Genomic DNA, 27,343 nt, shown 5'->3' with positions numbered 1-27,343 from the left:
TTTTTTCATACATCTGTGTTACACTTTTTCAGAATCAATGCTTCATGATGAGTGGTTTTCAGCCATTTTTCATAGATAATGTAGTTGTTCTCATACATTTAAGTAAAATTCCCCCTTAAGGGCAAGGGGAGAGCTGCACTTTTCATGAACTTTCTTGGAATTCATTGTTAGACATGGTCAACCGTCTCATATAAGGGAGTATACAAGAATAGGCCATGTTCCCATGAATGTGGTTATTTTGAAAGGAAATGTAGGGGGGCCACATCTAGCAGAAAATAAACAAAAACTAACATATAAACTGTGACTTCTACTTGTCAAGTATGAAGGCTTTGCTGATGCTAAGGTAATACCTACCTCTGTTTTAAGTGCTGTTGATGAAAACCTTCCATTTAAATTTGTGCCTTTCAGGTCAAAACTTCCTTAATCACAACAAAACAAAGAAAGGTTGGATAAGTGGGACTGCATTAAACTGCAGAGCTTCTGCATGGCAAAGGACATAGCTAGCAAAATTAATAGAAAGCCCACAGACTGGGAGAAAACTTTCACAAACCATGCAACAGACAACGGCTTCATATCTAAAATATACTTACAGCTCAAAAACAAATCCCCAAAAAATAGCCACCCCATTAAAGTGGGCTAAAGACTTAGACTTCTCTGAAGAAGAAATAAGAATGACTAATAGACACATGAAGAAATGCTCAACATCTTTGGCCATAAAAGAAATGCATATCAAAACAACATTGAGATTCTACCTTACCCCAGTTAGAATGGTCATTATCAAGAAATCTAATAACAACAAATTGCTGGTTGGGATTCAGCCAAAGGGGAATGCTAGTGCACTGTTTGTGAGAGTGCAAACTTGTTCAGCCACTCTGGAAAGCAGTATGGAGGTTCCTCAAAAGACTATACATAGAGCTCCCCTATGGCCCAGCAATCCCACTTTTGGGTATTTACCCAAATGATCACAAACAAGACCACACTAAAGCTACCAGCACAACCATATTCATTGCATCAGTATTTACTACAGCTAATTATGGAACCAACTCAGATGCCCCTCAGTAGATGAATGGATCAAGAAGATGTGGTATACATGTATATATGTATATATATGTATATATATGTATATATATATATATATATGCACAAATTCTATGCTTCCATGAGAAAGAATGATATTTCCCCATTCATAAGGATATAGAAAGACCTGGAAAAATTATATTAAGTGAACTAAGCAGACCTAATGAAAAGTAGGTTGCATGGTTTCCCTCATTTGTAATAACCTGAATATGTCTCCGATATCCTTAACAGGGGATCACAGTAGCCCAATTGCTAAGTGCATAGGGTCATATATAATGAAGCGTATTAATGTGAACTTCAAGAATTGTAAACAAGAGGTTCTTATTTTGTCGTGTATGTAGTTAGCTCTTTATTTTTATTTCTCTTAGTTTTCTGTACTTTGTGTCTTGTGTATAAGTTTGTTTGATCCGTGGAAGGAAAAGGAAATCACAGAAATGGCAAGGAAAAGGATGAACTAATGTAACATTGATACTCCCTTGACACTAGGTTGGAAATGAACTCTACAACTTGGGGGGGGGGGAGAAAGGAATTAGGGAGGAGTAGGTGGGAGAAAATGAGGGACGAGGAAACAATGATTAAAAGCAAATGTCCTCATTATTCATTACTGTAAGCCCCTGCTCATCACCTTTTCAATAAAGCTAAACATACATAAATTTGTGCCTTTATCACTTGCAACATTGTATATATTTTTAAAATACACACAGGTTATATAATACTTTTAAGAAATGTCTATAATTCTTTCCTTGACCCAGTGAGAGAAGAGGCAGAGACAGAAAAATGAAATTCCTGAAGTGAATTTTCTGACAATTTTCCATGTTATTGCAAAAGGAATTTTGAACTGAGCAACACAGCCATTTGTCTTTAAGATATTGAATGCAGAAGGTTAAATTTACAGAATTTTAACACATAATCTTAAAATATTAATTATGTTAATATTAAATATACTCATGTATAATTCATAATTATGAATCAGAAATATTTTAGGAGAGCCACCATCAATATCCTAATTATTAAGATTAGTTCTTTATTACTTTTGTGCTAGTACCAGGGCGTGAACCCAGGGTCTCATGTTCTTGCTGCTCAGCTTTCTTACATCTAGTGTTCAACCACTTGAGCTATACAAGCGTCATTGTTTTACAAAAGCAGTAAAATGTTTGTCTTTGTGACTTTAGACTTCTCTCAGGAACAAAGTTTCTTGAATTGCATTTGGAAAAATGCATTCTGCGAAGATCCTCAGGGATGCATTAGTTTCTGCAGTTATCATTTTGAGTGTGAGTGCAATTACTAGTATTCATTTGGCTTGTACGTGCTATTAGCTGTTAACTTAGGAAGAATGAGTATTACTTAGGAAGAATGGGTACGCTTGGGTTTTAGGCATTAGCTATAATTTTCCTTTACTGGAAAAATTTGGCCACAATATGGGGGTGGGCAATAGGGGAAAATCTCATTTCATGAAAGCAGTTTGGACAAATTTAAGTGACTTTTCACTTCTTAGAAAACATTCAGCTGCTCTAGTGAGTAGTACTTGAGAATCAATTTGCAGTTTAGGAATGAACAAACTTGGGTCATGGACATGGCTCAAGTGGTAGAGCACAACTTGAAAGTGTGGAGCCTTAATACTGTATCTATGTCACGCCAACCCTAATACAAAAGGCTCAGAAAGCACAAAGCCCTTTGTGTTCAAACTTCATTACTGCCAAGGAAACAAAAAACAAAACAAAACAAAACAAAACAACCATCCTAATTGGTAGAGTGCCTGTGTAGGAATGACCAAACTTGGATCTCAATTTCCTTCCTCCCATTAATGAAACTTTTCTCTCTAAGATAGTCCAATGGGAAGCACGAAATCACTGAATACTGAGATAGAAGGAAACTTCAGGACCATTTAAACCAACGTGACTCACATGATGTGGAGATTGGAGATAGCTATAGATCGAGGGCCTAAGTTTGTGGCTAGAAACTAGCACTGAGTTAACTTAAACAGCAGAGTAAATAATTGAGAAATTGTCAGTAAATAATTAGGAAATCTGAGTGGGCTTGAGACAAATTCTAAACTCCCGAATTTGCAAGAGGCAAGGTCAGAAAGGGGACCCTTTGCCAAGAGCACTTTGGATGATACGGAAGTTAGAGCTGGGGCAAGCCAAAGGTGATGAGTTAGTGGGTGTATTAACTAAGCACAGTGCGTGGTTGAAAAATGATTGTGGAAATAGCTACAAAAGTTCAATGCAAAGTAAGAATTTTTCTCCTGCTTCTTTCTTTTCTGCCTTTTTCTCTTTTTCTCCCTGCTCTGCTTTCCTCTCCTTTCTCCTTCTCTCCCCTCTCCTTCCTTACCCCTCTCTCCTCCCCTCTCCTCTTTCCCTTCCCCTGCCCTTCTCCTTCCCCTTTCCTCCTTTTTAAAAACATTAGGCAGGTTTTCTGTAGTTCAAGGTAGCCTAAACCTTACAGTCTTCCTCCTCTGCCTTCAAAATGCTAGGATAACAGTCCTATATCACCAAGTTTGAGTCTTCAAAATATATTTTTTAAATCAGTACAGTTTATATTTAACAAGAGCCATTATCTACCCACAGAAATTGCTATCTAGATTTGAGTAGCAAAATAAAAGAAGTTTTAGAAATGTAACAGTGTAGTTCTTCCTGACCCTCAAGAATGTAATCATTTAGTGGCAGTTCACCCAAACAAGTACTTTTTAATGATAACCCATTCAGAGGTTTATTAAGCACTTGAACTCTTACCTTTTCCTGCTTAAAAAAAATCTTTGCCTATCAAAGTTGATAGATGTGAAGATAACTAAAATCTTGACTTTTCAATTATAAACTTTGCAGTTATTTATGTGTCAACATATTTCTTTTGGCCCTTTATGATGGTGTGTACTTTTAGTAGTTGTCACTTGGGATTTGGTGGCTGGAAGATTGTGACTTATATGCTATACCAAGAATAGCATGCTGAGTTTAATTCTCAGTACTGAGGGGGAAAAAGAAGTAGAGACTTTGCCCATTCACAATTACACAACAGCATAACAACAAAGTCACTGAGAACACATTTTCTTCCTAGAATTTACCTTGTAGCTAATAGTTTTGATTGTTCCATTTCTTTCATGACTGTTTTTAATCTGGCCAAAGCAACAATACTAAAACAAGAAGAATCTTTTTGAATTAAGCATCTTTTCTTTCAACACTCCTCTGGTTTGAGCAAAACAATACCAGTAGCTGCTTCCCTTACCTAACACCATGCTTCCTTTCAGTCACATTAATTAACATTAGTAGAAGTGATGAGTGAAATAGACTGATGGTATCCCAGCAGAGGATAGAGGAGGGAAAGAGGAAGAGGGAGGTGCAGGATTACAATGCATGGAAAATCAACCAGATGTGGTTTTGATTGTGGGCATGGATTGAGGAGTTTATACTACAGAGTTGAGAGTCTCTTCATTTGTATTCTAGACCTGTAGAAATTTGTATCATACAAAGCAAAGAAAAGCTGAAAATAGACCATACAGTCTTCACTGTCATTTAAGAACGATCGTAGTTTTCTCCCCAACAGAAAAATCATTAAAAAAAAATCTAACTCAAAAAGAGTTAGAGGAAACCAATCATGAAGTTTGGTAGGCATTTAGCTTCATGGTACTGATACCCCCTGGGGCAGAAGCACTGTCCAGTGGCAAGACTAACCAAGGGCATGCTGACCAAAGGACACTAATTACCACTGCTGAAGTAATCTTTTCTATCCGCACTTACACAAAAGGCTGTATCTAGCACTCTTCGTTTAAATATTTGCATTTACTGACATGCCAAAGTTCTTCTTTGGTGACTAAACATAAAGTTTCAAGACCTGAATAACAGGCTATGGAGAAATAACCAATACTTACTTTTGTGGCTTTGTTCTTCTCAGTATACAATGCACATGCAGTATTCTGTGAGTGATTTCAAAGAAAAATGTAAAAATTCTTATTTTGAAAAAAAATCTACAAAATCCAAATATTCATAAGTTTCTTATTAAGATAAATTTAATGCTGAAGGTGGTGATACAAAATTGTAATTCCTGCAACTTAGATAGAGGAAGACCATGAGTCTGAGGATTTTCCAGGCAAATTTAGTGAGATCCTTCTCTCTGTCTCTGTCTCTGTCTCTGTCTCTGTCTCTGTCTCTGTCTCTCTCTCTCTCTCTATCCATGCTTCTGCATGAGGTCCTGGGCTCAATCTCCATTGTCACCTCTTGCCAAAAAATTACTCATGCAGTATGTTCTAATTAAATTAAACTTTCTTCACTATCAATTAATATAAGTTCATCCAACCACATTAATCTTCTAAAGGAAAGTTTCTTTCCAATATTATCAATTTTATATTTTAAAGCTATGGGATTTTTATTAAATTTGGAAAAATTTAATTTAAAACTCCTATTCTGTTATGATGAATTTCAGTTTCAGTTTAGGTTTCTACTATTTCCTATTTTACTTTAATATAATATTTCAGTGCATAGCTGATAGATACTATTCTTTTCCTTTGCTATGTAAAATAGTATGAATAGGCTTGGATTTGTAAATTAGTAATACAAATACGCCCAATGGATTGCATGCTTTCTCATGCTCCAGGAATAAGATCTGGAAAAGGCTAGCCTAACCACTGGTTATGAGTAATAGTGCCAATTCTTTCTAGGAAGTCCAAAGTACAATTCTTACTTTATCCAATTTAGTAATTTCCATTTCGTAAGTTAGAACATTTTCTCTATTTCATTTCCAGTATAGGTTTTTTGGCTTTTGAACAAAGATTTCTCAGGCAAAAATAATTATAATTTGAGAGGCAGATAGTTTCCAAAAGCATACATATTATTATATATAGTTCATCCAAAAAAGCAAGTCTGATATTCCCTAGCAGAATTTCTTTGATTCATTAATGAGAGAAAGGAAGATAGATAGAAAGAAAGAACGAAAGAACAAAAGAAAGAAAGAAAGAAAGAAGGAAAGAAAGAAAGAAGGAAAGAAAGGAAAGAAAGGAAAGAAGGAAAGAAAAGAAGCATTTCTCTGTTATATCTTTTAAAAATACTTAGTGCTTGAACTTGGGGCTGGGGTGCTGCCCTTGAGCTTATTTTGCTCAAGGCTAGCACTTTACCACTTGAACCATAGCTGCAATTCTGACTTTTTTGGGAGGAAGCTTATTTGAAATGAGTCCCTCAGACTTTACTGACTGGGCTGGCTTAAAACTGTGACCCTAAGATCACAGCTTCTGAGTAGCTAGTACTACAAGCATGAGCCCTGGGCACTAGGCTCTTGTTCTATATATTAGAAAAAGTCAGTTTCCTCCTGATTGGTTCATATGTCTTCATTTTCATAGCAGAAGGATAGAGGAAGACTTAGGTCTTAGGTACGGATACCCCTTGGGTGGGGAGAATGAGGAAGAAATGTGTTTAAAACATTAAAAATTATCTTTGCTTTGTTCTTAGTCAACGTATGAAATTGATTTTGAAATCCGAGAGATTCTTATCTCCAATAAACCTACTAGAAAACTGGAAGTGGTGCTGTGGCTCAAGCAGTAGATCACTTGCCTTGAGCTGAAGAGCTGAGGGACAGCACCCAGGCCCAGAGTTCAAGCCCCACGACTGACAAACAAAAAAGAAGAAAGAAAAAAAAATCACGTGTTTTTTTTCTCATTTAAAAAGGAGGAAGGACAGGGCTCAATAGGCAAAAACTATTCCTGAATTTTGACTCTCTCTAATACTCTATGCATTCTCAGACTGGAGAAAGGAGTGAAGCTCACAGTTGTGATGGAATTCCAAGATGGTTCTCAAGATGTCCAGTGCCTGGCATGCACACCTCCTCTCAGGTTTTGCACAAACTCTGGCGCTGTTCTGAGGAAGTTTTGCAGATAAAATCTAAGTCTTCAAATCAATTAACCTTAAGATAGAGAGCTATTCTTCACTAGAAATGTTGAACAGAGGAACTGACCATACCAATAGGGTTCTTTCTGAAGAAAGAGATTTGAATCAATAGATCATTTCCAGTGCTGGATTTGGAGACAGAGGGGCTCCTGGGCCAGTGGATATGGGCTGCCTCTGGTAACTGAGGTAGCCCCCTGCTGAGAGTCAGAAGTAGCTAGGATTTCCAGCCTACAATTGCAAGGAACTGAATTCTTCCTTTAGCCTGAATGCGCTTGAAAGCCAAGTCTCATCCAGGACCTCCAGGAAGGAACAACACCTTGCTTTTTGAAGATCATGAGCAGAGAACTCAGCCATCCTGTGCTTGAGCTTTTCATCTACAGAGCTGCAGATTTAAATCATTTAAGCTATTTGTTGCTATGCAACAACCGAAAACTAATACAAAAAACTGCAATTTGGAAAGGTCTCTAATTTGAATAAAGAAAGTCATTTTTTTAAACTGCTGCTGCAATATTCTGTTGAATGTGTGTGCTATCATTCATCTATGCATTAGCATAGTTTTTGCAATGGGAAGAATATTTTGGAGCTATTATGAATAAAGTTGCTAAAAACAGAAACAAACAAGAAAGTAAGAAAGGGGAAACCTGTTAGGCAGGAATGAAAGGCTGCCTGATGCCTATGAAGAATGTCTTAGCATTCTCATAGCTAGCAGATGCAGTTAGCACGCAGGGTGCCCTTGCATGGACTGTGGTGGGAACATTATCACTGTCACTTGGGTCTGCTTTCAACCCAGTATCTCTTTAACTAAAAAATCTGCAGACATTTTTCTGTTGGATCAAAGTACTCTACTTGATCTTTAGGCCAGAGTTGGTATGGAAACTTCTTAGCATCTTGTAGTTTTTAATGTTGCTGTGAGATTTTATAACTGTGCATTTGAGTGACATTAGCCTCTTAATAAAAAGTGATTTCATAAGAGGGAAAAATAGCTTGGTATATGTAATATTTTAGCATATGTAATATCTTAGCATATGTGTATGAGTAATGGTTTCATTATCTGTAGAAAAAAAGCATATTTGGATTTAATAAACAGATGGTTTGGGTCTTAGTTTTCTTTTTTAGTATTTCTTCCTGACACATAAAGATATTTGTTGAGTTGCATTTTTCTGAATATCAAAAATTTAAATCTTTCACATTTGACATACCACTGAAGAACATGGTAATGAATAAAAGCATTTTATACTCTTATGTGACATTTGACAAGGCCTTTCACATAACTTCAATAAAATGATTAAGTCTTGTGGAAAGGAAAACAGTTTCAAGTGGCAAACTTACGCAAGGATTTAGTTAAACATATTTTTTTCTTTTGGCAAGAATATGATGGTTTTGTAATCAGTTGGAAGCCAATGAAATACAAGCAGAATCTAGTTAATAATCTACAATTATTGGTTAAGGAAGTATATTAGTGCAAATTTCCCTGCATCCATCCTACTTTTCTCTCCTGTCAACCCCACAAGCCTTTGGCACAATGAAGTGGGTAACTTTTATTTCCCTCCTTCTTCTCTTCAGCTCTGCCTATTCCAGGGGTGTGTTTCGCCGAGATGCACGTAAGACATCAGGTTTTTTAACTTTTATTTTCCTGATGAAAGAGCATCAGTTAATGATACATCTTTAAAGAATGGAGCTTTCCTTTGGCATTCTTTATAGAATGTGGTGTTTTAGATTTGTGAACCCTTATGTGGTTATGTGTTTAATGTATTTCAAATGCCTTCGAATGTAAATGGTGAGAATTGCTTAGTGAATATAATCTTCTGCATGTGGAAGAAAGCTATACAGAATGACTTAAACTTCACAAAATACAAAAAGGTACATAGGAAAAAAAAGAATTCTTCCATATTATTTAAAAAAGCCTGTGTTATTAATATAAACAGAACTTGCGTTTATGCCTAATTTTATTTCAGTGTCTTCTTGTTAGCTGTTCATCGACATTATATGATCATTAAATGTCATTCAGGTTTCAGGATAAAGCTATAATATTTCTTATTTAAAAATAGTTTCTTTGGTGATTGAGTAACATTCATTTTGGTCTAGAAGACATAGTTTACTATTGTTTTAAGATTTACTACAAGAATCGGAGTTCAACATTCCAATGACAATGAATAACCTGAATTAAACAGAAAGATACAGAAAAAGTGTAGAAAAAGTGGAATCATAACTAGTTGCTATCTTCAGTGTTTCAACATATCATGTTTTTTCCTTGTCCTCCAGACAAAAGTGAGATTGCTCATCGATTCAATGATCTGGGAGAACTACATTTCAAAGGCCTGTGAGTTCAACTATTGAAGAGTCTGACTTAGGGTTTCTTCTGGCATCTGTTACTACTTAAAGTGCTGACATCCATCTTGAGGGACTAGACTGGAAAGGGTTGCTGTCCAATAGACTGCATTGATGGACATGTTCTGCCTTTGTACTGACCAATATGGCAGCCACTGGCCATGTAGCTATCAAATACTGTAACCATTGTGAGTGCAGTTGAGGAAAATAACATTAGTTGTGTTTAATTTTAATTGTAAAGAGTTCCATAGGGTTAGTGGATATTGTATTGGATAGCAAAAATCTGAAACTTTCAAATAACTTGGGAACTCTGGAATTCTTGTACAGTGGTGGAAAGACAGTAAAGTATGGCTCTTTTACCAAGAAGTCCTGTGGTTTCTTGAGAACATTTTAAACTCTGTGTGTGTGTGTGTGTGTGTGTGTGTGTGTGTGTGTGTGTGTGTGTGTGTGTGTGTGTGTATGTGTGGTGGTAAGGTTATAATTCAGAGCTTAAAATATGCTAATCAAGTATGCTGTTATAGAACCACATTTCCAGCTGTAATAATTTTTTAGTTTAGTACGAAACAAAATACTGGTTTATATTTGAAAGCCAATATCACCCTATAGTTTGAGCAAATGAAGTGTGTGTATGTTAGTTTTTTGACTTAAATAACTCAAAGAACTTATATAATCCCTAGTCTTGGCAGATCTATTCTGTATATAGTTTTCTCATTTCCTCTATGTGTGCATACACTTCCAACTACATGTGTGTGTATATAAATATAAATACCTTAACCCCCCACTCCTCTTTGCTGGTCCTGGGCCTTGAATTCAGGGCCTGGGCACTGTCCCTGGGCCTTTTTGTGCTCAAGACTAGTGTTCTACTACTTGAGCCACAGTGTCACTTCTGGCTTTTTCTGAGTAGTTTATTGGAGATTGGAGTCTCATGGGCTGCCTGTGCTAGCTTCTAACTTTGATCCTCAGATCTCAACCTCCTGAGTAGCTAGGATTATAGGCAAGAGCCACCAGCACCCTGGTTACATGTATACATTTCATGTGGTAGAAATACTTATTTTCTCAGGAAGGCTCACAGGCCTGGCCTATTGGTATAAATAGGCCTTTTAGATTATTATGAGAAAGAGACAGAAAACATAGTGGGTACATACATACATTTGCTATCTAGACTAGTAACCTGTTTTGTATCAAATTTTCATTGTGCTATATACTTCTCTGTTTCTTCTTTCAGGGTCCTGATTGCCTTTTCTCAGTTTCTCCAGAAGTGTCCCTATGAACATCATATGAAATTAGTCAATGAAGTAACTGAGTTTGCCAAAACTTGTGCTGCTGACGAGTCAGCTCCAAATTGTGACAAATCAGTTGTAAGTCCATCTGGATTTTGAAGATTGTTTCTTCTACTTAAGTATTCTGAATATTTCATAGGAACATTCTTTTTCACTTAAAACTTTGTATTAAATGTTTAAATCATAACCAGTGTTCCAAAGTTGCCTAGAGACTAAGCTATTGTTTCTTCTGGGGTAGATTCATGGTAGCTGTGTTTACAATTTCAAAAATATCTTTTGGAGACCACACCCACAGCCATCATAGTTTTTAAAATGTCAATTGGCCTCTTGCAACAAATTCCTCAAGAAAGTAAAATTTGACTTTTTTTTCATAGAGCTTAATTAGTTTATATGTGTTGGTCAATTATGTTTTATTGATGTTGGAACCTTGGACATTAGATATAAGTTCCTCAATATTTGTATGTTTAACAAGTTATTGTTGATGCCAGGTACAAAATTGCAAAGAAGCTTTTCAGATTTTATTCATCTTACCTAACTGAAATTTTATGCAGGTTGAGTAGAAACTTCCCATGTCTTTCCTGCCCAGGCAGCCTTCATGAAAATTAATTAATTAATCAATTACCCAACAATTAATTTGTTAATTATAGTAACCTACTTAATCCTTCATCGACCCAAGCTACATTTCTAATTAAATCATTTTTTAAGTTTTATTATCTCTAAGTGGTTATACAAAGGAGCTGCTATTTAATGAAGCTGTTTATAGTTATTCAAATTTTTGATTCTGTGAATTGGACTACTTTAGATACCTGAGCCAAATGGAAGGGTGCAGTATTGCTTTCGTTGACTGGATTATTGCTCTAATATAGCATCCTTCAAGTTAAATTATATGGGCACCAATTATTTTGTCTTATTTTTATGACTGAGTAATATTCCCTTATATTTCTAGACAAGTCTTCTTAATTCATTTTGTTTATGCATTCACTTGTCAATGGATATGTAGATTGTTTACGCATTGACTATGCACTGAATAATGCTCAGGGAATGTGAGAGTACTAAAGTAACGGAAGTAAGAGTGTGATTTTTAAAAAGTACTGATCTGTATCAATTATGTTATCTCCATGAAATATCAGGATAGCATTTTGCTGCTCCTTTTAGTCCCATTAAGATTTTTAAAATAATATGAAAGCAGCATACTCAGTCATTATAAAACATGGAAATTTTTGGTATCTTCAAAAGAAGAGGCCTATATTTTCCTCACCACTCAAATGACATGTAGACTAGACCATATTTAACTTGTCACTAAAGCATTTCCTCTTACTTTTATCTGCAATAATCTCTCTCTCACTCAGACTCACTACCTTAACTCCATACAACACTACACTTCTATGGGTGAAAATTTTAAGATACATTTTTGAAATATTAATAAATTCTTCAAGAGCAATATATGGAGTTACAAAACCTTTCATAATAAAACTAATGACCAAGAAAAGAATTTAATTAAAGATTTTTTTGAATTAAAGTTTTCTGAGTAAGAAAAGGATCTGTTTTATTGTGGTAAAAATAAGCCGTAGGGGTGTTATTTCTCAGCTTTTAATAGCATGTTCTAAAATTTGGGCCTTTCAAAAAGTAGCAAGTCAAATGAAAAATTGGACACTCTACTCCCTAATGTGAATTCTGTTGGCTCTTTAAACACTTTGAATTTTGCCATTTTGGCCACTCTTCTAAATCTTTAGTACTTTATGGGTGGCAGAGTAAAGAAATACTTCATAGAGCCTTTAACTGTCTCATATGCGTCTATTTTATTGATCATAAGTAATACTGTAGCAGCAGATTGTCATGAAATTATACAGTTTCCAGGGAAACTAAATACAGCCTGGCAAATATTTTATTAATTAAGATTTTTCTTGGTAAGTTCTATAGCTTTTAGTCCATCACATTTTTTTCTGAATTTATTTTTCATTGATACAACATACAGTTGTATCATTGATAAAACATAGTTATATATGTTTAAGGGATATCATGTGATGCTTTAATGCATGTATACTTCATAGATGCATAAACATGCAGTGTGTATGCTTTCCTTTTATCAGCATATTAGACTTCTCTTATTGCTCTACTGCTCACTGACTATAAAGAAAACAAGGTGATTCTCATTAATTTCAAGACTTCTCTCTCCTATCTAGGCCACTCTTTTTGGAGATAAGGTATGTGGCCTTCCAGCTCTTCGAGAGCACTATCCTGAGATGGCTGACTGCTGTGGTAAACAAGAACCTGAGAGACACGAATGCTTCTTGCAACACAAAGATGATAGCCCTAACCTGCCTCCCTTAGTGAGACCCGAGCCTGATGCCATGTGCACTGCCTTTCAGGAAAATGAGGGCCCATTTTTGGGACAGTAAGTAACTGAATGTGTATGTTTCAAATTATAAAATAAAGAATAACCCTGCAGGCAGGTCTGTACTTTTGATAGCAATTATCACACATTAAGAGTTGGAGTTTATATGTATAGATTGATTTTTTAAAAGTAATATTTGTTCTCCTAAAATTCTACACAACAAATACATGTGTAGATTGATTTTTTAAAGTAATATTTGTTCTCCTAAAATTCTACACAACAAATACATGATCAGAAACAGTATAGGACCTGTTCCAAAAGTATAAGAATGGCATGTTTTAAAAAAATATATATATATGTACATGTCCATACATATGCATACAAGATACAGGTATTTTCAGAATTGATTTCATTATAGTCAGCTACATTAGGTCATTTACACATCAGAATATTTATCTATTTACATACACACAGCAATTTGGTCCATTATAACTCGGAATGACAAATTGAATTTGATAAATTACAAGTCCGTGGTGATTGAATATTTGGGGAGGGAATATTGACTCTAATTGTTCCTGCAATATTGTGTTGCTGCACAACCATGATGATCTGTTTCCTTTTTCACAAAATTCAGTTATATGCATGCAGTGGCCGCAAGACATCCTTACTTCTATGCCCCAGATCTCCTTTACTATGCTGAGAGGTACAAAGACGTGATGACAGAATGCTGCCAAGCTGCTGACAAAGGGGCTTGCCTGACACCAAAGGTAGTCCTTTAGAAGGAGAAGAGCCAGCTCACCGTGCAGCCTCGGGTTTTGACCATTTTATCCTGGATTCAGGAATCCTAGCTCTCTGATAGAAAGTTCCTGCATGGTCAAAAGAGCCTTGAAAGAGGGGGGAAGGAGAGGGAGAGGGAGAGAGAGAGGGGAAGGGAGAGGGGGAGGGAAAGGGAGAGGGGGGGATGGAGAGAGAACCCACAACTCCAACTCCCTATCTGGTGCTGGCTTTTACTCATTGGTTGGCACTCTACCACCTCAGCCACAACTGCACCCCTAAGTCTTGGTTATTTCTTCCCTTCTCCTCCACTCACGCTCTTATGTGTCCCAAAGAGTTTTCTTTTTCTCTGTGGAGCCTAGTATCCTGGGGGGGCCTGACAAGCAGATCTGACATGGCAGATGGAATCTTCCTGCCTGTTTTCAAATGTCAAATGTCCTACCATTCTGAATGCTGGCTGGTGATTGCATCCTCGAAGGGCCACAGTTTTTGTTTAATTCCTCAGGAGACGTGTGTGTGTGGGGGGGGGGGAGGAGGGCATTCAGAGTAGACAATTTGCTGAAGTTAAAAGCCAGAGGTCATTTAGTTTTTCCATAAATGATCATGTGCTTCATTCCCTTTCCTGGCAGAACTCGTTGATTTTTGTTGTTGTTGTTGTTGGTCGTGGGACTTGAACTCAGGGCCTAAACACTATCCCTCAGCTCTTCAGCTGAAGGATAGCACTCTAACACTTGAGCCACAGTGCCACTTCCGGTTTTCAGGTGATTAATTGGAGATATGAGTCTCAGAGACTTTCCTGCCCGAGCTGACTTTGAACCGAGATCCTGAGATCTCAGCCTCCTGATAACTAGGATTACAGGCGTGAGCCATCGGGCCGGCTCATTGATTTTTTATTTTATTTTTTTTCCCCGCTCTCAAGCTTAAACTTGGAGCCTGGGCGCTGTCCCTGAGCTCTTTTGCTCAAGGCTAGCGCTTTACTACTTTGAGCCACAAGTGCCACTTCAGGTTTTCTGGTAGTTAATTGGGGATTAAGACCTGCCTGCCCAGGTTGGCTTTGAACCGAGATCCTCAGATTTTAGCCTCCTGAGTAGCTAGGATTACAAGCCAGAGCCACCAGCTCTCCGCCAACTTCATTGATTTTTTGGGAGCTAGTGGAGGTGGGACTGAAGTGAATTGTGCCAAAGCTATGTTGTCAGCACAGTTTATTTCCTGGCATATTAATGTGTTCTCACAGCAGTGTACCTCCCACCCCAGCAATGTCAATTTGCTCTTCAACATCTGCTTTGGCATATTTCATTTGAGTTTATGGAGGTCTGTTTGGTAAAGAATTTTCCTGTTCTGACTTTTTCAAATGGATTTCATTTTGTAGTTAGATGCATTGAAAGAGAAAGCACTAGCTTCATCAGCCCAACAGAGATTCAAGTGTGCTAGTATGGAGAAATTTGGAGAAAGAGCTTTCAAAGCATGGTAAGTATACAAGTATATAAATGTTTATAGATCTATAAAGTATCTATAAAGTATATATGTATATATAAAGTATATATGTATAAGTAAAAAATATATATATATAAATATATATAAAGGAAAATTTAAAGAAAATGTCATCCTTTTAATGATGTATTGTTTAGTTGGCAAAATTGTATTTGGCAATTTACATAATATTTTCAATTCATTATTTTGTTTGTCTAAACCATAGTGAGAAAAGTAAGCCAGAAAGAAGAAATAATTTGACTAGATTTTTGTATTTTTTGTCTTTTAAGTTGTCAAACAAACTTGAAGTCATTGGCTTTTTTTGTCCTAAAAAGACAGATAATTAGTTGTTGATCATTGGTGGCTTATGCCTGTAATTCTAGCTACTCAGGAGCCTGAGACCTGAGGGTAGTAATCTGAAGCAAGCCCAGACAGGTAAAAGCTTGGGACTCTGCTCTCCATTTAATCACTCAAAAGCTAAAAGTTCATGGATGGTGGTTCATTAACCTTGAGTGAATAAAGCTAAGAGACATTGCACAGGCCCCAATTTAAGCCCCACTACCAACTCAAGAAAGAAAAAACGAAAAAAGGAAAGAAAGAAAGAAAGAAAGAAAGAGAGAGAGAGAGAAAGAAAGAAAGAAAGAAAGAAAGAAAGAAAGAAAGAAAGAAAGAAAGGAAGAAAGAAAGAAAGAAAGAAAGAGGACAGGTACTTCAATGAGTTTAATTTATAAAGTCTAGGAATCTTATTTTAATGGTTATTGTTATTAGTTTGCAACCAGTAGTCAGGCTCTTTATTTTATTTTTCTACTCAGTCTGAAAGTGTCTATTTATGTTAAGATCATTAAATTAATCCATTTATTAAGTATTTACTTCGAACTTTCTCATAATTCACACTTTGTTGTTAGCCTCAAGCCTTTATGGAGGCCATAGATTTTGTATCACTTAACTGATTCTTGAATTAGTTAATCCTTGAATATTTGGGCATAGAAAATTACTGCCTGTCCCTCTGATTTCTTGTCCATTAGTCAATAACGAATTAACATTGCAGGGGACAAACTGAAGATGACAGATCTTCCAAGCTCCTCAGCAATTATCAATTGAGTTATTTTTGGCCACCAATCCTCCTATTCAAATCACCAGATCAAACCAAACAATGCACAGAGCAAACCTAGTGAAAACAACTGGTAGTTAGTTACACAGGTTGTGATTTGTTCTGGGAAAGGAATCTATTTTATCCAATTTAGATAATCTAAAGTGATTTTGGACAGAAGAACCTTAGCATATTACATCTTGTCATAGAATATAGAGCCTGGAACAACAGCAACAAAAATTGCTGGAACAAGTGCTTGTTTTAAAAGTAGGCATCATAAAAACTTCCCCATTCTGTAGCATTTGTAGAATTTGGATTTGTATTATCAGAGATTTTTGGAAGTCAGAATGAATATGTTATTTAATGAAAAGATAACTGATGTGTGTGTGTGTGTGTGTGTGTGTGTGTGTGTGTGTGTGTGTGTGTGATACTTTTCAGATTTCCTAATTTAATCCTTAGTGTAGTCCTTCGATATAATATATTTAGTTGAAATTTCCAAGGCTGAGAGAGAGGCTAAGTAACTTGGCTATAGTCACATTGCTAAGACCTGAAGGCAGATCTAGCTCCAAATTTGATATACTTTAGACCTTTGCTGATCTTTGTTTTTTGATTTTGAGAATCACTGATTCTCAATCCACCACACACCCTGTTACAATGCATAATTCTGCCCAATGAATAAAAAGGTAACTGATTAGTTCCAATCTAACATTAAAATAAGCAATAAATTAAAAGAATTTCTCTAAGGGCATCTTGAGTTTTCTTGCATACATGGTATTTTCCTAGTATTTCCACATAAAATATTATAAGATACTCATATTTTGTTGGGGCAATTTTTTTTAAGGTCAGTTTCTCTTCTGAGCCAGAGATTTCCCAAAGCTGATTTTGCAGAAATTTCCAAGATTGTTAAGGATCTGACTGAAGTCACCAAGGAGTGTTGCCATGGCGATGTGCTTGAATGTGCAGACGACAGGGTAAAAGGCCACTTATTTATTTTGGGGTGTTTACAGGCTTAAGTAGTAGAATGAATATTGTATGCTGTTGTGTGGGGGCTGAGGGCGGCTCATATGGTCTTCTCTGTTGCATTTGTTCTGTCTCCAAGCTTTTTTGTGGTGACATTTTTAACCTGCAACCTAATCACTAAGTAACCTAAAAAGATGTTCATTGTTATGTAACTCTTATCAGTCAAACTAATGAAGGATACAAGCTTAACCTGAAGGTGGAGCACTATGAAGGGAGATTGCTAGGGTACTTTGAGGAGATAGAAGGAGTTGGATAAGAGCAATATGTAAGAAAAATGATGTATTGTTTCCCACTTAGTGTTAATTATACCAATATTCAGCACAGTCTACTTTTCTCTCAATCTGTATTTTGTCTCTTCTTCAAACCTTAAAAATGTGAGCAGATCAGAATCCTCATGTATCATGACAATCCCTAGAAAAATCTAAGACATGTGTTATATAGGTAGGGTGGTGATCTTGACTCATTTTTCAAATATCTGTTATACTTTACCTAGTTGCTTGGTTTCAGATTTGCAGTCGATATTTGGAAGAATGGCACTGAATCTTAATAAACTTTTAAACATTCTGTCAATAGGCATATAGAATTAACTGAAAACTCAAATTAACAAAAAAATTTAAAATAAGTAATAACTTGTGCTTGACTAGTCTTTGTGATGCTGACAAACTCAGAGCTTCCTTCTTGCCAGCTGTAGAGTGGCAGCTGAGGCACAATGCAGGACTTCTGTTTTAGATAGAGTCTCCTGATTTTGCCTGGCTTACCCTCTATTGTCAATCTCTTGCTGTTGTTCTTTAGTACCTGGAATTTCAGACGCAATCCACTATTCAACGCTTCTTTGTTGAGATAGGGGCTCACTGACTTTTTTGCCTGTTGTGGGCTCAAAGTTGATTAGCCAACCCCTGTTTTTGAGAAATGCCACTGTGTGTGTGTGTGTGTGTGTGTGTGTGTGTGTGTGTGTGTGTGTGTGTGAGAGAGAGAGAGAGAGAGAGAGAGAGAGAGAGAGAGAGAGAGAGAGAGACAGACAGACAGACAGACAGACAGACAGACAGACAGACAGACATAGACAGACAGACACAGACAGAGACAGAGAGACAGAGAGACAGAGACAGAAACAGAGAGAGACAAAGACAGAGAGACAGAGAGACAAAGAGACAGAGAGAAAGAGAGAAAGAGAGAAAGAGAAAGAGTTTGAGTGGGAATATTTAAGTCATCCTATCTGCATTTCAGGCTTCGGAATAATGACAAAAATCATGTTTATTATAAAAGGCATGTCATTTGTGTATGGTCTTAGGACATGAAGAAATTATTATGCATATCCAGAAAACCTATCTGGGGGAAAACATAGCAATGCCAGCATATAACAAATATTTTTCATCTTGCTAACAGGTGGACCTTGCCAAGTATGTATGTGAAAATCAGGATTCAATCTCCAGTAAGCTGAAGGAGTGCTGTGACAAGCCTATGTTGCAGAAAGCCCACTGCATTGCTGAGGTGGACAAAGATGACATGCCTGCTGACCTAACCCCCTTAGAGGCTGATTTCGTTGAGGATAAAGATGTTTGCAAGAACTATGCTGAGGCAAAAGATGTTTTTCTGGGCACGTAAGTAGACAAGTAGTCATCTTTGTATAGGTTTAATATAGCTACATCAATCAGGAAAATATAGGGGCTTTCTTTTTGAAATTAACAGAATCTTATGCTGCCAAGAATGCCTCTTCAACGTCCTTTGTCCTGTCCTTAAACTTTGCGTGATAAAAAGGAATCAGCTCAAAACTTTGTGATGAAATAGTGCATTCTCCAAGTAGAAGATCAATGTTCTTAGTGGTATCAGTGCCTGGAAATATCGCTATCAATATTTGCTTGTATATAAATTATGTGTATAAATGGCTCATTCCTTCAACCACTTCTTCTAAGGGTATTGACCAAACATCTAAAGGTTATACATAAAAATAGAGGGTACCTTTTCAATCACCTATTGATATCTACATACCTGTATCTGTCCATCATTACGAAGGCAGCAGATATACATGAATAGAAAAGTATATTGTCTGGTCCCAGCTGGCGCACATTTGGATGAAGAACAGAATTTGAGTAGTGTGGTGAGGGCAATATGAAATTAACTAACAAATAAATATATACTTTCATTAAGCATAGTGATAAAATTTCATTAAGCATAGTGCTATTGAATGATTTTGTTCCATACTTGTTATGCCCTATTGACTAAATATGGTGCACATAATAATATGCTTACTATGCTCCAATTATGTGTCTCACAGGAGAAAAAAAGGAACATATATATTAAATGTATGCATATACATGTGGATATCCAGCTATACACATCTATATAACTTTCAGAGTTCTTTTTAGATGTGATCAAATGAAAGTATGTGGAAAAATTGAAGTTATTGTTGTCAAACATGTAATATATGTCAGACAATGTATTTGTTGTGCATAGATTATATCATGTATTTCTTACAACCCATCTTACGAGATCAATAGGAGAATCTCACCATTTGTTACAGGAGAAAGGTGAACTGAACCTTCTTGTAAAAGAACCTTAAATCTGTACCCCAAGTCTCTTCCCACTAAATTTTACTGTGGAGGGATTGGGTATATCTAGCCTTTTGGAATATTACTGACCTCAGAATATGAGACACTCTTGAAGTTAACCTATATAATTTTTGTTGCCCATTTGTTCCACTAAATCTGTGTTCACCTCAATTAGATTCCTGTATGAGTATTCAAGAAGGCACCCTGACTATGCTGTCAGTATGCTGCTAAGACTCGCCCAGAAATACGAAGCCACCCTGGAGAAATGCTGTGCTGAAGCTGATCCTCCTGCCTGCTATGGCAAAGTGGTAGGTCCTGGCAAAAAGGAAAACTGTGACAGCTTGACAATTCTAAACACGAGAGAAAAAAACAACAAGACTATGAAATCATCTCTCATGCAATTTGGGTATTTTCTTGAAATCTATTCAGTCTGATACTCTTAAACATTATAAGGAAACTTGTTTTAGATACAATGGAGTCATAATATTCAACACCTATCCTATGAAACTAAGAAAATTGAGAGGTAGCGTTAAGAGGGCTGAGGGAGAACATCAGTCAAGTTGGATTGTACTTACAAACTGATTTGTTGAATGGTAGCTCCTTTGTCCTACTACTTAAAGATAATAAAACACAATTAAACAACAACAAAAAAAGAGTCATCCAGGCGCCAGTGGCTCACACCTGTAATCGTAGTTACTACGGACTCTCAGTATCTGAGGATTGCAGTTCAAAGCCAGCCCAGGCAACAAAGTCCATGAGACTCTTATCTCCAATAAACCACCAGAAAACTGGAAGTGGTGCCGTGACTCAAGTGGTAGAGGGCTAGCCTTGAGTTGAAGAGTTCGGGGACAGAGCTCAGGCCCATAGTTCATGTCCTATAAATGACCCCCCAAAAAATTAGTCAAATAGGATGGCTGGTGAATCATAGAATGGTTGGTCTAAAAAAGAGATATGAAAACAGACATATCTTCAAAGCCTTTGACCATCATTTTTCTCTTTCTCCATATTCTTGAGAACAAAGCAAGATACAATGAACTTAAATGTAAGCTATTTAGCAGATTGAGCTAAGAGATATAACAGAATTTAATGGACCCCAAAGTTGTCAAGTGCTAGAAATAATATCTCAAGCAAGACAGTCTCAACACATAACGTTAATAAGTTGAATGTAATATGACAGATGTGGTACTGAGGATCTACTCCTGTGTCTATAGGCAGAAAGGAGGAAGAGATAAAATATCACCTCTCTGGTCCTCAGGGGATTACTATAAATGGAATTTTTTATGTTTCAGTTTGGCGAATTTAAGCCTCTTGTGGAGGAGCCGCAGAATTTAGTGAAACAAGCTTGTCAGCAGTTTGAGAAGCTTGGAGAAAATACATTTCAAAATGAGTAAGTGCTTTTGATTATTTTTTATTATTCAAGACCATATAGAAGTGATCTACTGTATGCCTTATACTAATGAAAATACATTATATCTTTCTAATCCCTATATGTCAATAAATATGAATAGAGAAAAATAATTGATATGAGATGTAGGATGGAGTGGCATCAACCTGTGTCTGGTTTACAAATATGATCTCTTTAGATTGAGAATTATTGGAGTAGGACCTTTAATGAAAAGTTTGGTACATTATACTGAGGATGTCCCTTTTAAGTTAGGGGATACTTCACAAGAAAATAAACTACAGCAATGTTTTCAAGTGTCAGAAGAAACTCAAGATGTAATATAAAAACTGAACATAAAACATAAAAAAATAGGATGCATATGTGAATGTTACATTTATAATAATTCATTTGGGAAAAATTTGAATTTGTAGGAGATATAGCTAAACTTGGATGGAATGGTTAGAGTCTTGTTTTCCTATATAAATAGTTCCTCCATAGAAGAGACAGAAGGTCCTGTGAGAGTAATATTCTAATTCAGTACACCCTTGTGTATAGAAAGTGAGATGTGGGATGGGAAACATCTTTCGTTGTGAAGTTCAGATATACAACACTCTTTTAACTAGAGACATTAGGGAAAACAATAATGAATCAGACAATTTTTTTTGTTCATTGAGCAGATTACAGACATACATTGACTTTTCGTGATGACTGGCATTCTTCATAAGTGATCATTGCCTGTCCTGGTAATGTGCTAGGTTAATTGCATTCTTCATTTCTTTAAACTGAATCTTTGTGCCTTCTCTATAGAGTGAGATATAATTTACCCCTATTTTCACTTATGTATTTCAAGTTTCTTAGGATACTGATGTATATGAACTCCACAACAGGATTTATTGAAAGAAAGAAGCAATATTAAATGCATTAGCTACATTGAGATATAATATAATAATATATATAATATAATAAGATAAGATAATAAGATAACTCAATTTCCTAAGCTTATAAGAAAAATCTAAGACAATACCTTTTGGCATATGAATTCAAAACAATGTTTCTTGAGTTGCTTAGCATAAGGCTAAGCAACTATGGCACTATCCAGGAGATGAAGATAATTTGTTGAATGGAAAATAGTAGCACTTTAGTTGATATTGTAAAATTTTCTCTTCTTAATATACTATGTTAAATAATGACAATGTTTTATCTATATAAAACCCCATGATTTTTTTTGTGTGCCAGTCCTGGGGCTTGAACTCAGGGCTTAGGCACTGTCTCTGAGCTTCTTTTGCTCAAAGCTAACACTCTACCTCTTGAGCCACAGTGCCACTTCCAGCTTTTTCTGTTTATGTGGTGCTGAGGAATTGAACCCAAGGCTTCATGCATGCTAGGCAAGCACTCTACCACTAAGCCACATTCCCAGACCTGGACCATTTTTTTTTCAAACAGGCTTATAATTCGTTACACCAAGAAAACACCTCAAGTAGCGACACCAACTCTTGTGGATGCTGCAAGAACCCTAGGAAAAGTGGGCACCAAGTGTTGTGGTCTTCCTGAAACAGAGAGACTGCATTGTGTTGAAGACTACGTGAGTCTTTTATTTGACAAATTTGTTAACAATGATCTTTTTGTCTTTAGATATTGGCAATCTAATTTTTAGGAGCACTGATAGTTCAACCATTTTGTGTGTGTGTGTGTGTGTGTGTGTGTGTGTGTGTGTGTGTGTTAGTAGCAGCCAGGGTTGTTTACCTATATTATAGTGAATTCCAAAATTGGGACTAAATGTGTCAAAGGCAACAATGTGTTTTGAAAAAAAGTCATATGTCTTTATTGGCTGTTCCTAGCCTTTTAGAAGTCTTCCTAGCATTTTCTAAATTTTTTCTTCAGTTATCTATTTCTTCCTCCTCCAGCTCTTCCAAGAGCACCTTAGGATATATAACCTCAAATGATTTTTTTTTTTTTTGTCGGTCATGGGGCTTGAACTCTGGGCCTGGGCGCTGCTGTCCTTCAGCTCTTCAGATCAAGGCAAGCGCTCTACCACTTGAGCTACAGCGCCACTTCTGGTTTTCTGGTGGTTTATTTGAGATAGGAGTCTCACGGTCTCTCCTGCCCGGGCTGGCTTTGAACCGCGATCCTCAGATCTCAGCCTCCTGAGTAGCTAGGATTACAGGCATGAGCCACCAGTGACCGGCTCCCTCAAATGATTTTTTAAGTGCGTTATTTTTAACCTCTAAATATACTCATTTAACATACAGCATTAGAAAAAAATCCTTCATATTTAGGTCTGAATATAAAGAAATTGCTTCCTCAATAAATATTGGATGTAAAGTTGCATGTTTATGTGGTACTATGTTTGGGAAATGATTGTTTATAAGATTTCCAACTTTACTTTCTTTGATTTTTTTCTGTACTATTTTCCCTGCTCTTTAGCTGTCCCTGGTGCTGAACCAGTTCTGTACATTGCATGAGAAGAACCCAGTGAGTGAGAGAGTCACTGAATGCTGCAGTAAGTCTTTGGTGAACAGGCGACCTTGCTTCAGTGCGCTGCCAGTGGATGAAACCTATGTTCCCAAAGAGTTCAACGCTGAAACGTTCACCTTCCATGCTGACTTTTGCACACTTCCAGAGATGGAGCAACAGCTCAAGAAACAAATGTGAGTGGTATTTCATTACTGCATGTGTTTGTAAATTTGATAAGTGACAATTGAAGAACTGATTCTAATATAGCCATTATATTCTTTGGGAAAAAGCATCTAAGTGTTACCCTTATTAAGCTAATAAAATTGTCAAGAAGTAAAGAATGACATTTTTTATTAACAATATAACACACATAATATATGTGTGTGTGTGTGTGTGTGTGTGTGTGTGTGTGTGTGTGTGTGTCTGTGTGTGTATGTATATATCAAAATCCAAATTTGTGTTTTGGTCGGTCGTGGGGCCTGAACTCTGGGTCTGAGAGCTGTCCGAACTCTGGGTCTGAGAGCTGTCCCTCAGCTCTTCAGCTCAAGGCTAGCACTCTACCACTTGAGCCACAGTGCCACTTCTGGCCTTTTCTGCCTATGTGGTGCTGAGGAATTGAACCCAGGACCTCATGCATGCAAGGCAAGCATTCTACTGCTGAGCCACCTTCCCAGCCCCAAATTTTAAAATATCCATTGTTATATATAAAACACATACTTTTATTATATTATTCTATATTTTTATTATATATAATATGTATAAGCTTGCCTGCAAATTATTCAGTGATTTTTTTTGGCTAAAAACCACTTTAGAATAAAATCTCAGGCTATCCTATGAGAAAAAGCTATAGAACTTGCTAGTTATTTTTATAGACATTTATTTAAAACATGGGGTGATTTGCAACGATTTTCTCATTTGCTCCCCTCATCAAGGCTAGTAGGGTGGATTGTATGGTAAGCATATACAGATAAGAATAGGAGGTAACCGAATGCCTGAGCCTCGTCTAGAGTAGCCTGCCTCTGAGACTCTTAATCTTCACCGATAACACGGCCATCCTTGCCCTCTCTACACTTTCTTTTTGTGAGTAAACATTTTCCTGCTCTTTCTTCCTTTTTGTATCCAAATACAGGACAATTGCTGAGCTGGTGAAACACAAGCCCATGGCCACGGAGGAGCAACTGGCCACTGTTGTGGGGAAAGTCTCAGCTTTTCTGGATAAGTGCTGCAAGGCTGATGATAAGGAGGCCTGCTTCGCTGCAGACGTACGGGAGTTGTTCACCTTCCTATCTGTAACCTCCATTTCTGGGCCTGAGCTCTGTCCCTCAGCTCTTTAGCTCAAGGCTAGCGCTCTGCCACTTGAGCCACAATGCCAGTTCTGGCTTTCTGGTGGTTTATTGGAGATAAGAGTCTCATGGACTTTCCTGCCCAGACTGGCTTTGAACCACGATCCTGAGATGGCAACCTCCGGAGTAGCTAGGATTATAGGTGTGAGCCATCAGCTCTCAGCAGGGATTAGGCATTTATATTTACACGGAAGGGCATAAGGAGCACAGCTGATCCTATGTACATATATGTACAGTCATCTTGCACAACGACTTCAGGTGTTCTTGGTTTTTATCTCCTGCTGTGCTGTAGCACAACATTGAACATTTATGATGCCTTAACTATTCCAAGTTCAGAATACTGAGAGAAATATTTGTAGATTCTGAAACAAAGCACTAACTTACTTCAGCATATTTGTAAAAAGTGCTGGTTTGTGAATTGATTGATTCTATAAGTTACCCAGGGACATTTAAATTTAAATAGCTCAACCTTTTAGTAATATCTTCTGATAATAGTTCTTCCTCTTTGGAAACAATGGTAATCAGACAGATTATAGATAATATTTATGTATAAACAAATATTTATTTTTATGTAAACACATGCTTTTTGTTTATATATAAGTAAATATATGTATTTTTTTGTACACAAATACATATGTACATGCAAACATATACATAAATATACAAATTTGTAATTCATGTGAAATCATTATGTCACCACCAATGAGTATAAAATTGCTATGTAAAAAACTCTAATAGTTGGGGAGGTAGGGCGGGAAGGCTTGGGAGGACAAAACAATGCTCGATGGGAAATGTACTCATGTAATAGTAACACTAACATCTTCCAACATCTGTCCTTTCTCACATTCAGGGCCCAAAGGCTGTTGCTGAAAGTCAAGCTGTCTTTGCTTAAAACATCAAAATCACAACCATCTCAGGTAACTATGGATTACCTTAAAAATCTAATTATAATCAATTATGGTTAAAATATCAAAGTTGACTCTTTGTCAGGAGCCATAGAGACAAGCATCAGCCATTGTCCTTAGTTTTGTATGTGTGGTAACTATCTATACATGCATACACAGAAATACATATGGATAATTAATGATCATAATAGTGGCTGAATCGGGAGCCATTATTATTCCCCTTTTGTAGATGAGACAATGAATTCATAGATAAGGATGTCCGTTAGCTCAGCAATCATGCTAGTGTAATGGAAAGGTAAATTCACAATTCAGCTTAAGGGTTACCTGGAAGCTTATTCTGACACATATGATGTAGTGCATAGCTTTAATCAATAGTGATGGCCCAGTGGGGAGACAGTCTATGTATTAGGCATTTAGGGGGAGATCAAAAAATTGTTGAACATTGATGGTTTCATACAACTCAATTTAATAGTTTTACATTTTACTGGCAGATGTGATAAACCTGGCTTATATGATCTTCTACTCTGTAATGAATAATAGTTTTTTTTCCAATTTCCATTGTGTTAACATACTAAGCTTTAATAATTTTTTTCTTCTAGTGGCAATAAGTTCTACTCTAAAGTAAATACTTAAATAGAATCATGACTGACCTATTTTCTTTGTAATAATTTGTATTTCAAAAACAGAATGTCAGTTGTTGAAAAGCAAGTTGGTTGGCAGGATAATACTGGTTACTTACTGTTCCAAGGAAACAAACTGTGCATCTAAAAACCTAGACAGATCAAAATGTGATTTTCTTCAGTCCTAAGTGGGAAGGTGTTTGTCCTAGGGTTCCTAAGTGGACAAGATACCTTTTGTTTGCAATAACTTAGGCAAGCAGCAGGTAGTTAAAGAATAGCTCTGAGGGGACAGGAGCCCTGATTAGATGCCTGAGGAGTTGAGTGCTCCTGTGCTGAAGAGAATCCATCACATTTGCCCCTTTGTTCTTGGCTTAGCTAAGTGCAGGACCAGCCTTATTTATTTCCCTAGTTTCAAGGCAATTCAGCATTTGTTCTATCAGATTGGAAAATACAAACAGCTCTTAACATTTCTCCTTTTGTTTTTCAGTCTTCCCTGAAAAAAGAAGAGAAAGAGAAATGAAGAGTCAGAGCTATCATCCGCCTGTCTTTTCTGTTGGTCTAAAATCACCATTATCCAAGAAACACACATTCCTGGAATATTTGACTCCTTTTCTCTGTATTTCAATTAATAAAAAGAAAAACAAATATATACTGTTGTTCAGGACTGTTATTTCCCTAAGGTATATTATCATCTTGAAATTTTGGTGGTCTTTGTGAGAATTTCACTATTTTTTCTTTTATTCTACCTCTCATACCATCTTAGAGGATTTCTAGTTCCTTGTGAGCTAGCAAATGGAGATAAATACTAATACTCTGCTGAGTTATGGAATGATTACTATCATTCAAAGTA

The 27,343-nt window shown here is 36.6% G+C and overlaps 1 protein-coding gene across 1 annotated transcript; it reads left to right on the top strand.

Annotated features, from left to right (window-relative positions):
- Window positions 1–8,431: 8,431 nt before the first annotated feature.
- Window positions 8,432–27,142, top strand: LOC138820809 (albumin-like). The gene is made up of 15 exons (XM_070012680.1): window positions 8,432–8,545; window positions 9,207–9,264; window positions 10,498–10,630; window positions 12,736–12,947; window positions 13,522–13,654; window positions 15,031–15,128; window positions 17,063–17,192; window positions 18,625–18,839; window positions 19,963–20,095; window positions 21,077–21,174; window positions 22,615–22,753; window positions 23,596–23,819; window positions 24,755–24,887; window positions 25,819–25,885; window positions 26,981–27,142. The coding sequence occupies exons 1-14, from the start codon at window positions 8,467–8,469 to the stop codon at window positions 25,858–25,860; spliced, it is 1,827 nt and encodes a 608-aa protein (XP_069868781.1). The 5' UTR covers window positions 8,432–8,466; the 3' UTR covers window positions 25,861–25,885; window positions 26,981–27,142.
- Window positions 27,143–27,343: the final 201 nt, after the last annotated feature.

The sequence above is a fragment of the Dipodomys merriami genome, unplaced genomic scaffold, assembly GCF_024711535.1.
Source record: "Dipodomys merriami isolate MVZ:Mamm:240054 unplaced genomic scaffold, mDipMer1.0.p SCAF_9, whole genome shotgun sequence".
Classification (NCBI taxonomy): Eukaryota; Metazoa; Chordata; class Mammalia; order Rodentia; family Heteromyidae; genus Dipodomys; species Dipodomys merriami.
The sequence above is the reverse complement of the archived record's forward strand: the minus strand, read 5'-3'. Positions and strand labels throughout refer to the sequence as shown.